This window comes from Strix aluco, chromosome 5, assembly GCF_031877795.1.
Source record: "Strix aluco isolate bStrAlu1 chromosome 5, bStrAlu1.hap1, whole genome shotgun sequence".
Taxonomy (NCBI): domain Eukaryota; kingdom Metazoa; phylum Chordata; class Aves; order Strigiformes; family Strigidae; genus Strix; species Strix aluco.
The window spans coordinates 64701869-64717479 of NC_133935.1; the positions used below are offsets into that span (position 1 = coordinate 64701869).

At 35.9% G+C, this 15611-nt stretch overlaps 1 protein-coding gene across 14 annotated transcripts in view; it reads right to left on the reverse strand.

The window, feature by feature from the left end:
* Positions 1-15611, reverse strand: part of POT1 (protection of telomeres 1) — an 86675-nt gene that overhangs the window by 38644 nt on the left and 32420 nt on the right. For 13 of the 14 annotated variants that reach the window (XM_074827650.1, XM_074827648.1, XM_074827638.1 and 10 more), the window contains one exon: positions 8921-9051. The exons of the other annotated variant lie outside the window; for it this stretch is intronic. In XM_074827650.1, coding sequence (XP_074683751.1) covers positions 8921-9051 — 131 coding nt within the window. The remainder of the gene's footprint in view (positions 1-8920; positions 9052-15611) is intronic. 14 annotated transcript variants of the gene reach the window in all.

Here is a 15611-nt window from a genome sequence, read left to right on the forward strand (position 1 = left end):
ATGCATTACGGATCATCTCCAGGATAAACTTTCATTTACTTAAGCGTTCTCCAGACCTGACCAACGGAGCACATCAATTCATGGTGTAGTTTTTCTTCATTTGTAACACTGAAAAGCTTTAATCTTTTAATCTTCAGGTTTAAATATTGAAAATACAAGAAAAGCCAATGGACAAATCAGGACAACATACAGTTTCATAATCAGTTCATGCCCATTACCCATGATCTGGAAAAAAATGTTCCACTATAACACTAAGATGATATCCAATATAAATATACAATTTAATTTAGTTAGTGCCACTGGCATTATATTCCACAGCTTCTCAAAATAGGTAACATCCAGAGGGGAGGAAAGCTCTTTCATCACTCTTACTCATTCATCCGCTATCAAAAGATACTTCAAGCATATTTTTAAGTATTTTGTATGACATGTCTAATGTTTCTCAAAGTGTTTTAATTTCCAGTTTACCTACTTATTTCTTCACTAATTCTTTTAAATCATCATCAAAATGTCTTGACTTCTTTCTTACTAGAAGTCCTAAACCTCTAGCCTACTTATGAGGGCTCTAAACCTTTCAGGAAACCAGTTCAAAAAACTACATTGTCTCCCTCGGCTTCAATTAATATTTCATCATAGACTATTTTCCCCATTTCCCAAATCCTTTGTGGTATGTTTTGAGCATTCACACATCTGTGCTTGAACATACTGTACTTCTGACATCTCCTAATACCCTAATTTAGTGGATTTGAAATCAGCCTTAATGTAGGGAAAGGCAGTTATAACAAAAGAAATAAAATATATAAGAAGGTAAACCTGAAGTGTCATGATGAGAAAATTGCCAACGATCTTGAAGCAAAACCAATGTCCTTAGGCATAGGTATGTGGAGAAGCCACTGAGTGGTCTCAAAGGTAAACAGCATTAAATGTTATTTAGTGAACAAACAGGAAAAGTAAACATAGAAAGGGTCACAGAACAAAATGTGTCATAGCTGGAACATTACTTATGTCAGACCCACAGAAGAGATGACAGCTAACAGAAATTCTTTGGGATTGTCCTTTGAAAACAAGTCATTGCTAAAGTGATGAGGAATCACTGGAGTATAAAATGACCAAAATCCATGGGCAAATGTTGTTTCATTATGGCACTGTAAGTAGATCTCAGATCAAGTTAAGCAGTGATACTGTAAACTAGTTATATTTTCCACACACAAATGATCTTGAAATTCAATTAAACTTAGGGAAAAGAGCTAATCCGAGATTTCTGTATATAATAACAATTCCTCTTTAGTAAATTTTGTGTCATTTCCAGAGGCCTTGGGTATTTTTTAAAAAAATAGGTTTGAGGAGAACAGGGAAGGAGGGCAGATGGCTATCACTTTAAAAATTCCCTGAGAACTTAAAATAAATTCAGCAAATAATGGTTGCTAAACAAAAATATCTTCTGGGACAAAAAGGGAGCAGATATATTGTATTTGGCTTGTTCTAAGCTGCCAAGTAAATTCCAACACATATTGCAGGAGTCTTTAGCATAGTTTTTATAAACTAAAGAACAAAAGGTGAAATGTCACCTCAACAAACTGCATGGAAAATAAACTAATGATTTCTATGGGGTACAACTCTATCCTGAATATGCTCACTGAAAAGAAGCTAATCTTGAAATATTTATAAGTAGATTTGCAGCAACGTCAACCACCTGAGTTTATTTTTTGTTTAAAGTTGGTGTTATTCACCTCACTCAATGGGAGAGAAAAGTGTGATAGTAAGCAGTGTATAAAGCCGGAATAACAGCATCTCCACAGCAGTTTTCCTTCAAAACTGATGGTTAAATTGCAGAAGTGAAGGACTAATATGAAACCAATGCAGTTACAGATCACCTCAGAATATTAAAAAAATGCCTTGTAGAACAACATATACAAAGCTAATGTAGATGTTCTTATACTAAGAAGGAAGATTTCCTAAAACAGATTTAACATTTGATTTGGAAGGATCAAGAATTCAAGATAATATATTGAAACATGAGTACATTAAAACTTCATTATTATTTTTATATATAAAATTATTTCAAAACATTGTGGGCTTTGTTTTTTATTTACTTAGAATTATTGCATCATCTGAAATGCACTGTTCAAACTTCTATTCCAATTTGAGTACACATTCAGCTAAGTACCTTATTGTAAGGTACCTTTTACCTAAGCAGAAGTCAAAAAAAATCCCTGCGATTCATGGTTGACAACAAAATAACAGAAGATCAATGTTCACGTGATGCTACCAAGTCTGCCCTTAACTGGAGAAATGTAGTATATGTAAGATGCTAGTGAAAAGGAGAGTGCAAAATTGTCTACAGGCAATGTATCTGCAAGACTTATAGTTACGGTGGGGAGCAATGTATTCCCCTCAATTAAACACATGTATATAAACACATGCCACTGTGTGACACAAACAGGATTCAGTTGACAGAGAAGCAAGATATCTTATGAAATAAGCAGTGACACAAAAAAAACCCTCCTTCTCAAACACAGAATCTGATCACAAGCCTCAAGAGCAAAAAAATTTATGAAGGTATAGACAGGGTTACGAATGGCTGTACTGAAAAGGGACACTGTCCAAGTACTAGAAGGGTATGGCCCAATCACAGAACCACAGGAATTGAGGTTGGCAGGGACCTCAGGAGATTATGAAGTCCCACCTCTTTCTCAGGTCATGGCTGTTGTCAGCACTGTGTCACAGGCTTTGGCTAGTTGAGCCCTGAAAATTCCAAGCAGGGAGATTCCAGAACCTCCCCACGTAACCCCTTTCAATAACGCACTATTCTCTTAGTCCACAACCAGCCTCGGAAACACCCCCTTTGCCATACTAAATCTTACCCTCTCTAGATCCATAAGGTTCCCAGCACTGATCACTAGATATTTTGATTGTACTGAATGTTTAAAAAAATCTGTGGGAATTTGGGGAAAATACTTACACACGAATTGTATTCCAAGCGAAACTCCATCGAAAAACCGAGGCTGGAACTTGGGACAGTGCAAAAAAGAACACAATATACTAGGTGCCACACACTCTTCTAATTTGTTTTTATAAACGATGGCTATAAAAAAGGATTTCTTTCTAGAAGATGGATAAAAAAAATTACCTTATGCTAGGGGATGGGGGTTCCAAGTCACAAAGGGATGCCCTTCAATTCTTCCCATCCACTCACCACCTTACACAAAGTTTTAGAGATAGATCACTGCCCTTTAACTTGAAAAATGGTCTAGAATAGCTGGAGCTACTTGATGGAAAAACACGAAGAAATAAACCACAGATTTTCCATTGTGTCAAGACAAACAATTAGTTCACTTAGCTTATTTCCTTGGGTTTGTTCTTATCTATTTTTGGCTGTACAGGTAGTTGACACAGAACGGAATGGCATCTAAGAGCCACTGGATCAAGACAGTATGGGCTTCAGAGCTCTCTGAACTGAACCACAGAGCTTTTAAAACTTGGAAACACCCTGTATGTACTGCTTGCCATTTGAGCAGTGATGGGTTATAAAAAAAAGTTGCTTTCTCCTGCTAAATGTTGTTATTTAAAATGTCAGAAATCCCAAAGGAATTTTCCTGAAGGCCTTTAGGGTGTGAATGGCTCAACAATTTATTTCCCAAATGGTCTTTCTATCAAATGGCAGTTGCTCCTTTGTATTATGGACTTCTAAGAGAAAAATCAAAGTCCTGGATTTATGATGATTTGTCCATCTTGGAGACTGTAGCCACTGAATACAATACACTGTATGTCCAGTATCACCTACAGGATGTCAAAAACTAATCCCCTTAATTTGTCCCTGTTCCACTGCTGCTGAAACTCTTGAGCTTTATTAGGAATTGCACAGGGCTAAGAGCAGGCTAAAAGTCAGAGTAAGACCTTTGTAGATGTTTCTCACTAGCCCTCTCCAGACTTGGCAACATGAGAACGACTTCAGTCCTACACTCTGGAAACAGGTAATGCTTGCTTTCCATTCTGAGTGTCATACAGTGCACAAGGGTGGGACGGGATGGAGGGCTAAAAAAAAAAACCCTATCACAAACACTGAAGATGTACTTCCAAGCTAAAACAAAGTTGCAGATAAAGCCTTTGAATGATATACACATCCCAAAACAGAACATGCAAACAGACAAATACTCCAATACTAAAAAAAATATACTGTTGTTAAAATTGTTATTAATTTAATCCCTTATTGCCCCAAAATACGCTAGACAACTAAACCTGAGTCTTAACACCATATCAGATCTAGAGATTAATTTCTTTGTAAAAGTTTCATGATTGTCACTGATGCTGTTTATATGAAAAAAAGTGTCCTGTCAAAAAAACACCTGGATGCATTTGGAATATTTCCTTATATTTTGTAAATATTTTCTCACATTAAGTAGAGTAAATCACAGCCTAAACAAGTTTGGATAATATGGTATGCTGATTATATTTCTTGTATTTTAATAATACAATCCTAGTGTACGTGTACTTCCAGCTGTATGAACAGAGTGGTAACGGTGAAATAGAGAAGAAAACTGAAGTAACTTAGTAAATAATCTCTGTCCTTACATAATTCAAATCATTTTACAAACATATTTAAATATAACAACACAAAAACTAAACTACCTGCAAAAAAACTATCTGCAGGCACCTTCCAAAAGGAAGTTAACAAGGCTAGTCATATGGAAGTAAAATGATTTTTTATGAAGACATGAAAAATACACACAGATATTAGGACCATCAATTATAGCTTATCCTCTACTATTCCTGAGAATAGCTGTCTGCAAAATAAGATTATCAGAAACATCTTCAGCAATGGGAATACAAATTAAAGAAAATTAACAATACATTGTACACTTCATTTACCAGTTCAACTGAACAAACTATAACTATTTTATGGAAAAAAGAATTGTATGCAAAAAGTATACATACTTAAACCAGCTGAAATAATTTGGTTTGATAATAATTTAAAAAAACAGTAGGCACTGTGATACTTCTTTAGAATTCTGTCATACATCTTCCTCAGAGAAAGTGGCACAGTATATTTAAGAAAATTCCAGTAAAGTAAAAAAAATTTAAAAAAATATTTTTGAACGTTTCCTACATTTTTAAGACATGATCAGGTAACTTGACCAAAAGTACTCTGATGAAAATTTCAGAAAATGTGCAAAATTCTAAGACTTCGAATTATGGAGAAACTATCACTGCCTACAGCCAGTATCTCCTGACATTAATCACTATAGGACAAATACTTGTTTTTAATTTAAATTCCACCAAAACTTCAATGTGAGTTGCATGTCTTACATAATTTTTGAAGGGAAGGCAAAAATAATAGCAATACTAATATTTGAGAAAAATGTTGGTTTCTCTGTGTTAAAAAGAATCTCATAATTGTTTACTAAAAAAATTTTAATTGCTTCCACTCTTCAGAGGAAAAATTTGAAAACAGGGTTGCTGCAGACAACATGTTCTTCAACATCCTTTTTAGCAAGAAGTTTCAAACCTAACTTTGCCCAAGTTTGTATATTTGGACCACATTTACTCAGAGAACACTAAGAGTCTGGCAGCTAAATTCTGCCCAAGTTTAATGTTCTCTCAATATGTTCTGTATCTAAGCTCCAGACTTTCCCCTCTCGTCCTTATCAACCTGACAACTATGGCCAAACCTCCCTAGGAATAAGAAGTGAGCAGATACTTCTCCTGTGTGTCTCTCTCTGTGCCTTCCATATTGCATTAAATAGAAAGAAAGAGAAGGAATCAACTTTCATGGGACAAACTGGATTAAACTAAAAAGGGAATACACAGAGACAAGGAAACCGCTAGCAAAGTGCAGAAGACTGCTCCTAGAAACAATAGCAGACTGGTTTAAAGATCAGAGTAGGTTACCTAGTGGAACAAATGCTAAGTATTACGAGGTTAAGGAGAGTGATGCACAAGACGACAGACAGGACAGAACTAGTATCGATAACAAAAAAGGGAGTGTGATTGATCCTTTTATGTTTTTATGAAGCTATGCTCCACAAATATTTGATATTCAGATTCTCACTGCTTTGTGGACAGGCAAACGGCTTAGAAACTCACTATCATACATCTTATATTTGTCAACTGACTGACCTATGGAGGGAATAACCACCTATATCATGGCTATAAAGTACTTTTGTTCAAAGCAGCAATGTGTTTATATTGTAAACCTAAAGAGTTTGAACCAGATGAACATTCAATTGATGACATACAAGGAATTTGTTTTTTCTTTGCCGTTTTTCTTCATTGTTATTCTAAAGATCTAGGATGCTGCAACTAACTGCAAAGCTAAACACTAGAATTATAAAGCACTATTCCAAAGTTAGTAGATGACAGACTTACTGTTGTCTGTGCAAACACAGTTCAGCTCATGGTGCATTTATATTATGATACTTTATTCCGTTACCTTATTTTTCTACAGGACATTTCCTTATGCAGTGCAAGATTTGAGAAAAGTGCAGTGGTAATGAATTACTGCTGTGTAACAAAGAAGCCATCATCTTTAAGACTCCTACTTCATTTGTTACAGCAACTGGAGCCTATGTACAGAAGTTAAGGCACAAAAGTAAGAAAGGAGAATAGTATCAAGATCACTATGACAAAAAGCTAGAGAATTAAAACTTTGTAAGTGCTACAGAAATTGCTTTATGCTGGGGAAGTCACATAAGTAAAGTTTATAATAAGAGGTCACTCCTTTGGTCTTTATTCTCCAAGTGTTCCACATGAGTCACATCGCTCTATAATGCTGTGTATTCAGGAAGAAGACCCAACAAACCACATCCTAGACAGGGACTGTATCAGGCAACTAGAGTACGCTGAACAAGATGAACACCTAAATAAGAATGTGCTTCACTTTTCTCTAATTCTCAAACATTAAAAATGAAAATCAAATACCAATTCACTTCACAGGGAGTGAGGAAATAAATTCTTATTTGTGAATCACTCAGAGGTAATAAGGAATACTAGAGAAAAGTCAATGAGGAAATTAACAATTCTATCATCATGGCAGGGTTTGAGTAATACAAGAAAGGCAGAATACATGCCAAAACTCCCAAGTCAAGTGAGGCTAAAATACTGCGGATTTATTCAGTATCATCAGGTTGCATCTTCCCTCTCTTCAACAGCTTAAACATTAGGCATTATGTCTACGATATTAAGAGCATCCACAGTGAACAATAAAAAAAAGTTCCCAGAAAACTCCACTTGAGATAACTCATTCTTTGACATGAAGATAGAGGGAGGCTAGACAATTAGATTACAGGCCTAGCTTTTATATTGGGGGTGGTGGGATTCCCGCCCCCCCACCATCTCTGCAGAGCTCTGACTGTGGTTGAAGACCCAAATACAGGACTGCAAATCACTGAGTACTATAACTCATGATAAATCATCTTAAGTCATAAAAATACACTTCAAGAAATATTGGAAGTGTAATTGTAACTGGATAGTCTTTCAGTTCTAAGACACTTAAAATTTTCATTCTCTGCAACAAATACTGAACAAATAAAATTATTCTCTACCCACTGTAATCCTAACAGAATCCTCTCCATTAACTTCTATTAGCTCTGAACCATCAGACCTTGCCAACACCTGTGTTACTATGAAGAGAAGTTATTCATTTGCAGCAGAGAGTGTAGCTGGGAGTAGTCATTTTTAAAATGTGTTTCCTTATTGGAAGTCTCTCAAAAGCGTATTTGGGACAGGGAAATGTGAATACATGCTGTATTGGCCACCTGGGCACACTGCTGGCTCATGTTCAGCCGGCTAAGAAGGCCAATGGTATCCTGGCTTGTATCAGCAATAGCGTGGCCAGCAGGGACGGGGAAGCCTGTACTCGGCACTGGTGAAGCCGCACCTCGATTACTGTGTTCAGTTTTGGGCCCCTCACTACAAAAAGGACATTGAATTACTCAAGTGTGTCCAGAGAAGGGCAACAAAGCTGGTGAAGGGTCTGGAGCACATGTCGTACGAGGAGCGGCTGAGGGAACTGGGGTTGTTTAGTCTGGAGAAGAGGAGGCTGAGGGGAGATCTCATCGCCCTCTGCAACTACCTGAAAGGAGGTTGCAGAGAGCTGGGGTTGAGTCTCTTTAACTAAGTAACAAGCGATAGGACAAGAGGTCATGGCCTCAAGTTGTACCAGGGAAGGTTTAGACCGGATATTAGGAAGCATTTCTTTACAGAACGGGTTATTAGGCAGTGGAATGGGCTGCCCAGGTCAGTGGTGGAGTCCCCATCCCTGGAGGTGTTTAAGAATCAGGTCGACATAGCACTGAGGAATATGGTATAGTTGGGAACTGTCAGTGTTAGGTTAATGGTTGGACTCGATGATCTTCAAGGTCTTTTCCAACCTAGATGATTCTGTGATACAGATAAATATGGGCTAAGGCAGGAAAACATCAAAGAAGCAGTCAGAGCATATTGCACACTAACAAGCCCAGATAGATTACACTTACTTTAGTAAGTCTCCAGCTGATCTAAACTGCTCCATGACAGAAGCTCTAGAGTAATCCCTCAGTTATATTAGTTTGAAGTGGAATAAATTGTGCACATTTATGACAGTTACATTCTGTTCATCTAGAAGTATTACCACTTGATTTTTGTCAACTAGTTTAACAAATATTAAAAAAAAAAGCTGTTCTGGAGTTGTCATAACCACATCTAACACTTTTTTTTTTTTTTTTTTTGAAGAGAGATACCAGCTTAGTGCTCTGTTACTGTTTAAAAAAATGATTATTTTTTTTTTTTCCAATTTTGGAAATCATAGCCGTTTTATCAATGAACTGCTTTATCCAATGTCTCCATGTGTTAATTTCAGTACATGAAGAATTAAATTATTCCTGAAGTCCTCTCACTGCAAAAAAGCAAGTACATAACCCCCCCACCATATCCTAGTACATACCTTTATTCTATGAAATCGAACAATATCTCCAACTTTGTAAATTTTTGGTAGGGAATCTAGATTTCCACTAAAAAGAGTGCACGTTAACTTCACATTTGATGGGTCCACAAGTGTTACAACTGAGCAATAATCTGTAAAATATAGAAGTGTTTGAATAAATAACAGACATTATGAATTAATACACAGATATTAAACGGGATGAACAATCACATGGCCAATTTTGTTCTGCTATGATCTTCCAAAGTCAACTTAGTTACGGTAGCATAACAACTGAAGTGTGGCCCATCTTACCAATAATTAGCCCAAATAACTGAAAATGAAATGGATAATTAAGCACAGGTCTGTGAGCTAGGAACACACAAAACTTTTTCTTCTGTCTGCAACAGGCATGCTATTTTTTCAGGTTTAATCCATAAAATGAGGAGTGTATGTACCATCTTGTACAATCCTTTCCTAAGATTTAGTTTTGCACTGTTTTCTGAAGAGGCAATGAGTTCTACAAATTCTAAAAGCAAATTAAAGCATAAATTACTTATCTTTCACTTCAACAAAATATGCAAGATATACACTGAAAAGATACAGTCACACAGTGGTAGAAAGTATAGTAAGAATCTGACATGTGCCCTTTAGAAGTGAAACATCATTAACAGAATTTCACTTCTATTAATGACCTAAAAAGTAAACTCAAAACAAGATATAAATATGACAGAGCAGAACAGCCCAGAATAGAGCAGTATTTGCAGTTGACATAAATTAAACCTGTATTTTCCATTTCAGTTTAGAGAAGCATGTGTGCTCAGTTATCTTATAAAATGGAGTGAGAGTACACTTGCTCTTTCACACCATGGTAGCTAGTTAACCTGCCTGAGAACTTTTCTAATACCCAATATCAACTCAGCTGTGTGCTTAGAACCTCAAACATCCACATATCTTGTCCTAGTTGCTTTTAATCAAGAAGACAGAGTGCTTTTGTTTTAAATACTTATTATGCTAGCATTTACTGAAACTTACAGTTCAGGGCTGAATTAAAACTTTTTCAGCAGATCAGTAGAGCAATGACATCATAAACTATTATTTTTACCTTGATGACAACCTTGATACATTTACATACACAACAACAGTTTGGTTTTTAGAAAGAGTTAACAAGATCCTCAAGCAGAAAGCACAATTTTTAGGCATTAAATTAACAGTACTCAATGATTTACAATTTAAAATTTCTGAAGTTTGAACTCTTGCAATGGTGAACTCTCTGTTGGTTTTCCATTTCAGCATATAATTCTTACATGTCGGAATGAGAAAGCACAAAACCAGTATTAGTAAGCGTGGTGAAAATTTTAAATCAAATAATTTCATACTTTTCCACACTGATATAACACTGATTTACTATTTTTCTTAGCATTTTTCTGTACTCTGAAAAGAGTGGATATATCTAAACCATTTGCAGCACGCACAGTACATTCAGACTGGAATCATGAATGAAATGATTCTGGTATTATTCATTCTGACTAAAAAAGTATAAATCACTACATCTGAATTACCCAGAATGCTTGGGCAACTCTCTGATTTTCTAATGCCATCTACTTTAACTCATATTTTTTCTTTCACAATCCTATTTTAAGAATGTAAGCTTTCATTGTAAAAGTCATCTTATTCATCCTACTGACCTGCATATCACATGCAGACATACCATCCAGAAGCAGGAACAATTCTTCTATGTACAGAACCCATTTACTCCTGCCATAATCTTACTATTGTGCACCCCCATTTAAACGAAAAGTTCTTTGCCAATATTTATGTTGCATTTTGGTAACAGCCAACAACAGAATCTCAACACTGTAAAAACAACTGTAGTTGTAACTCTTAGAAACAGGCTTGCATGAAGACTTACATCCATTCTCTTGAGGTACCAAGAATGGGAACACTGTTCAAGATATAAAACTCTCTAAACAAAGTAACACACAAAGACATGATCATAATTCAGCAGTCATCAAGTCAACAGTAAAGAGGCAAAATTAACAAACAATGAATAAACCTGTTTATGAATTCCGTGCTTGAACAAACTACAGAAACTGACTACATGAACCTGAAATTTCAAACTGACCAGAAACTTCTTGTTTGACAGTGTAAGCTTTCTCAACTTCTATAATGGTGAAATTAAATACTGGAAGACTGTAAATGCAGTTCAAGGTAAAAGTGACTGTGGACTGTAAGTCCATGCCACAGCAGATACACCCACAGAAGATTGAGGCCACATAGGAACCTAAATTGGAGAAGAGGACACCACTAAGAAGGAACGTACAGTGGGGACAAAGGGAAGGAAAAAAAAAAGGGGGATAAGGAAGAAGTAGCAGCAGAAAGAAACTGCAAGGTACTAACCCCACTTTTTGCCCCCTTAAGAGACACAGTCTAACCTGCAACTATAACAAGGGGAGTGGAGACTAGGAAGGGGAAAGGAGAGGTGTCTGGAGTGAAGCTGAGCCTGGGAAAGGTGGAGGAAAGGTGTTTTCCCTAAGCATTTAAATGTTTCTCCTCTTTGTTTCTCAATACCTGAACCAGTTATTAAATTATGTTAACTGGCAATAAATTAAATTCCCCAAGTCAAATCTGTTTTGCCTGTGACAGACACCTTTTCAATTCTCAAACATAAACCCCCAAACAAAAAAGCAAAAAATCCAAACAAATCAAACCCCACAACTTCTCTTAGCTATAATTCTACAAGGCAGTTCATGATAATGACACTAAACCAGAGTTTACATATCTGGGAACTGAACAAAGATGTCATAGCACTAAAACAAAGCCAATAAAATCTCCATCATGCATTTTATAAAGCTACAGACACATAAACTGTTGCTAGACAGCGTTGAAAGAGAATCCTAAAACTGACAGATTTGCCTTATATAAAAACTGTAAGAAGGCAGTCAAAAGAAGACAATTGTCATATGTAAAGACTGTTAACAGATTCCCCAAACATGAAGACAGATATGTTGGACTGGATTAAAATACATGCTTCTGTGTGCACTGCCTATGCCCTCAAAAGAAATATTCTGCCATTTCCAGCAAATAGACCCTTAAATTTTACTATCATTTAAACTTAAAAGTTTACATTCTCTAATTATTCGAGTGACTGAAGTCTTGAAAGTAGAAATCCAGTGAAGGCTTAACCAAGAAAAATAAAACTACTTTAAAGATATAAGCATCATTCTTTTGCACACTCCCACCAAAGGCACAAGGTCAAGTGTCATACAGCACCTATTCTGACATTCTGTGCTAGGATAAGCAGACATGACTAAAGCCTAGTCAGTGGCTGACAGAACTGCAAGTATTTACTATCGTAATCCAAAACCTGATTGTTTTATTTCTTTGGGTATGAATTCTAGAAGTTAACTTAACAGCTCAGCTGCAAAGCGATATGAGCAAAATGAGCAATTAAGAAGAAAAAAGCCATATGTTTCATAGATTTACAATCCTTTGAGGATACAGGATAACATTACAGTGCACTGATATAATCCAACATATGAATCAAGAGTGAAACAACAAAAACATTCCACATTAAAATTGTGGTTACTCTTTGATGCTGTGATTATATAACCTAGTCAGCTGCACACATGTGCAGCTGCCTATTTAAGTGGGAAAAAGTTAACACATTCCCTCCATTTTCTGTGCAGTGAACATACTCAAACGACTAATAATCATCCTACTTAAAGCAGTATAAAATATACTTGCTTTATATAGTCAGGGAACATTACATAATATAGGTTCTCTGTCTGTGATTTCAGACTCCCATTCTTAACTATCACCTCAAAACACCACTTCTACACTAAACCTAATTAAAATAGAGCACTTCAAGAAAAAAGCATAACAACTGTTTTTCTTTCAAAGAAATCCTCATCCAGTGTCGTGATTTAACACCCGCTGGCAGCCAAACACCATGCAGCCACCCCCGTGGAATGGGGGAAGAGAGTTGGAAGGGTAAGGGTAACGACACTCATAAATTGAAAGAAAAAAAATTAATAATTGAAATAAAATTAAATTAATAATGATAATAATAATAATAATAGAAAATACAAACAGGTAACGCACAATGTGACTGCTTACCACACGCTGACCAATGCCCAGCCTGTTCCTGGCTAGTGATCCCAGAGAAGAGAGAATCCTGAAACCACAATGCCAGAAGCCAGAGTGATCTTCTTGATCAACCCTTATCTATATACTGAGCATAACGTTACATGATATGGAATATTCCATTTGCCAATTTGGGTACGTTGCTCTGGCTCTGCTCCCTCCCAGCTTCTTGTGTACATGCACACTAGCAGGACATGTGAAGTTGAAAAGTCCTTGATTTCTTAGCAACAACTAAAAACATCAGTGCGTTATCAACATTCTTATCATACCAAATCCCACACTGAATCCAAACACAGCACTATTCTAGCCACCAAGAAGGAAACAAAAAAAAGAAGAAAAAAAGAAATAGCTCTATCCCAGCTGAAACCAGGACATCCATCAAGTCCTTTCTGAAGGTTAAAAATAAAAAGCCACCTGTCTTTCTTTCACCAGCTGGAATGTGAAAATTGCTTTCTGCTTTCCACAGCAGCATTATAGTTCAGTGACTGAATTCACTTTTCTGCACAAATGAGTCAACTCTAAAGAGTATGGCTGAATTTAAATAATGTCCCACTGTTATAGGAAAAATATAATAAATGTCATTGCTCAAACTTTTGATTTTTCACAATGTACTTTCCAATGAAGGAAAGTCCCTAGGTAAAAAAAATAAGAAAGTTTACATATTGGAGTCAATTTTTCTTTACTAGATAAATTTACTCCACTGATTAACTTTTCTTAAAGAAGGGAAATTTTACCACTGGTCATTTTTACTTGTAATAATCTGGCTTAAAAATACAACACAACGGATGCACAGTTCAGCAAATTTATATACTATAAAAGAAAGTTTTAACTTTCATACTAAATTGGCTCAGTAAAAGCATTGGTTTTAGGCTGATACTACACAGAACTCCAAACTGCACCTATGTTTTTTTAAGATACTTAATTAAGAGGTATTCCCACTCAGGCTTAACAGCACGTGAGGGACCATCAGCAATGGTCAGCTCTCTGTAGGGATGCTTGTAACACCTCAGAATTGGTGTTTATGAAAACAAGAGAGAAGTGACATTTGGTTTAAATGGAAGTACAGAGTGATTCATCTGTCTTACACGCTTCTTATATCCTTTCAGACTAGTTCTTACCGTTCTTTAAAATACAATTACTCTAACTTGTTACTTAGTTTTTTGTTTCATCTCATAAAACACCCACAACAATGGGGTGAAGCAGCAACAAAAGGAATTCATCATTATTGCAAGGGCTACCTTAAAAATCAATGAAATTCCAAGTCAAGATCAGCAGGTTACATTAACTACATGGAGAACGCTGATCTCCAAGCTTCTAGGTCCCTATTTTAAACAGTCTGAAACATGGAAGTTTTGTAGCCCTGTAACAGTCATTGAGAAGCATCTCCACTGTGATGACAGTTTGCGTTCATTCTTCAGGTTATAGCTTTCTTTTTATAAATGCCTTAGCGTTTCCATGCTTCTATGGACTGTTACATCAGTCATTAGCATACTCAGAAAGTCAGCATCTCTCCACAGTGTACAGATATATTAAAAAAAAGTACATAAAAAACCCCCAAAACCACAGCTTCTCTTACAAATTTATTTTTTAGTCATGGTAAGAAAACCAGAATTTCTACAAAAGCTTTCCAGATTAGTAGTTACTGATGTTGTAGGAAGACATTTAGTACTTACTGATTAAACATTTGGTTTAGTTTTCCTGAGGACTTCAGCAGTTCTTAACAAATAGGCTTGTATAAATTTTTAAGGTAGAAAGCATCAATCTAATTACAAATCCCCTTTTGGGCAATCACATATGTAATTCCTGACTAACATTTAAGTGGAAAATCCACTATCCTGAATCACTAATTTCCCCACACAAAGAGATAAAAACGTTGTTGGCAATGTTGTTGGCAATGAGGGACTTGATATAAAGATTGCCTTCTGTTTCTTCTATTTCAATACACGCACAAAAAAAGAGATTATTGTAGCAAATTATTCTCTCTTCAAAACTACACCAAACATTAATGCTGTTTTCAAGAATTACTCAGGCCATTCAATACACAAGTGTCTTTGTACTAAAACCAAGTAGTTGAACTAGCTAACCTACCAAATATGTTCAACAAAACAGAGGAAGAAAAATAATATGAATGTACACACACTCCTGTGTCTGTGTATATATATGTACACACAAACACAGATATTGCAGAAGCCCAAACAAAACCTCTAAAGAATCAAACTGAAGATATTTTACTACAGCCTGTTATTTCTAACATGGCAACACACTTAAGAGATACAAACATTCAGTAACTACCAGAAGGAAGCATCTGGCTAAACAGATGCTTTAATGCCATTATTTGTAAACTGTAGATCAAAGTAACTGTCTTGAATAAATAATTAATAGAAAGAAATCTCAACTGTTTAATTTTTCATTTAGTTTTAAAATTTTTTTAAACTTTATTTTAGATGATAGGAAACTGATAGAACACCGCTCTCATCTTTAGGCTCCAGAAATGAAATCACTATCTTCACTTCTGCAACAGTTTTTATTCTGTTCTGCAAAATTTAAATACAACCTCAGTATTTTGATT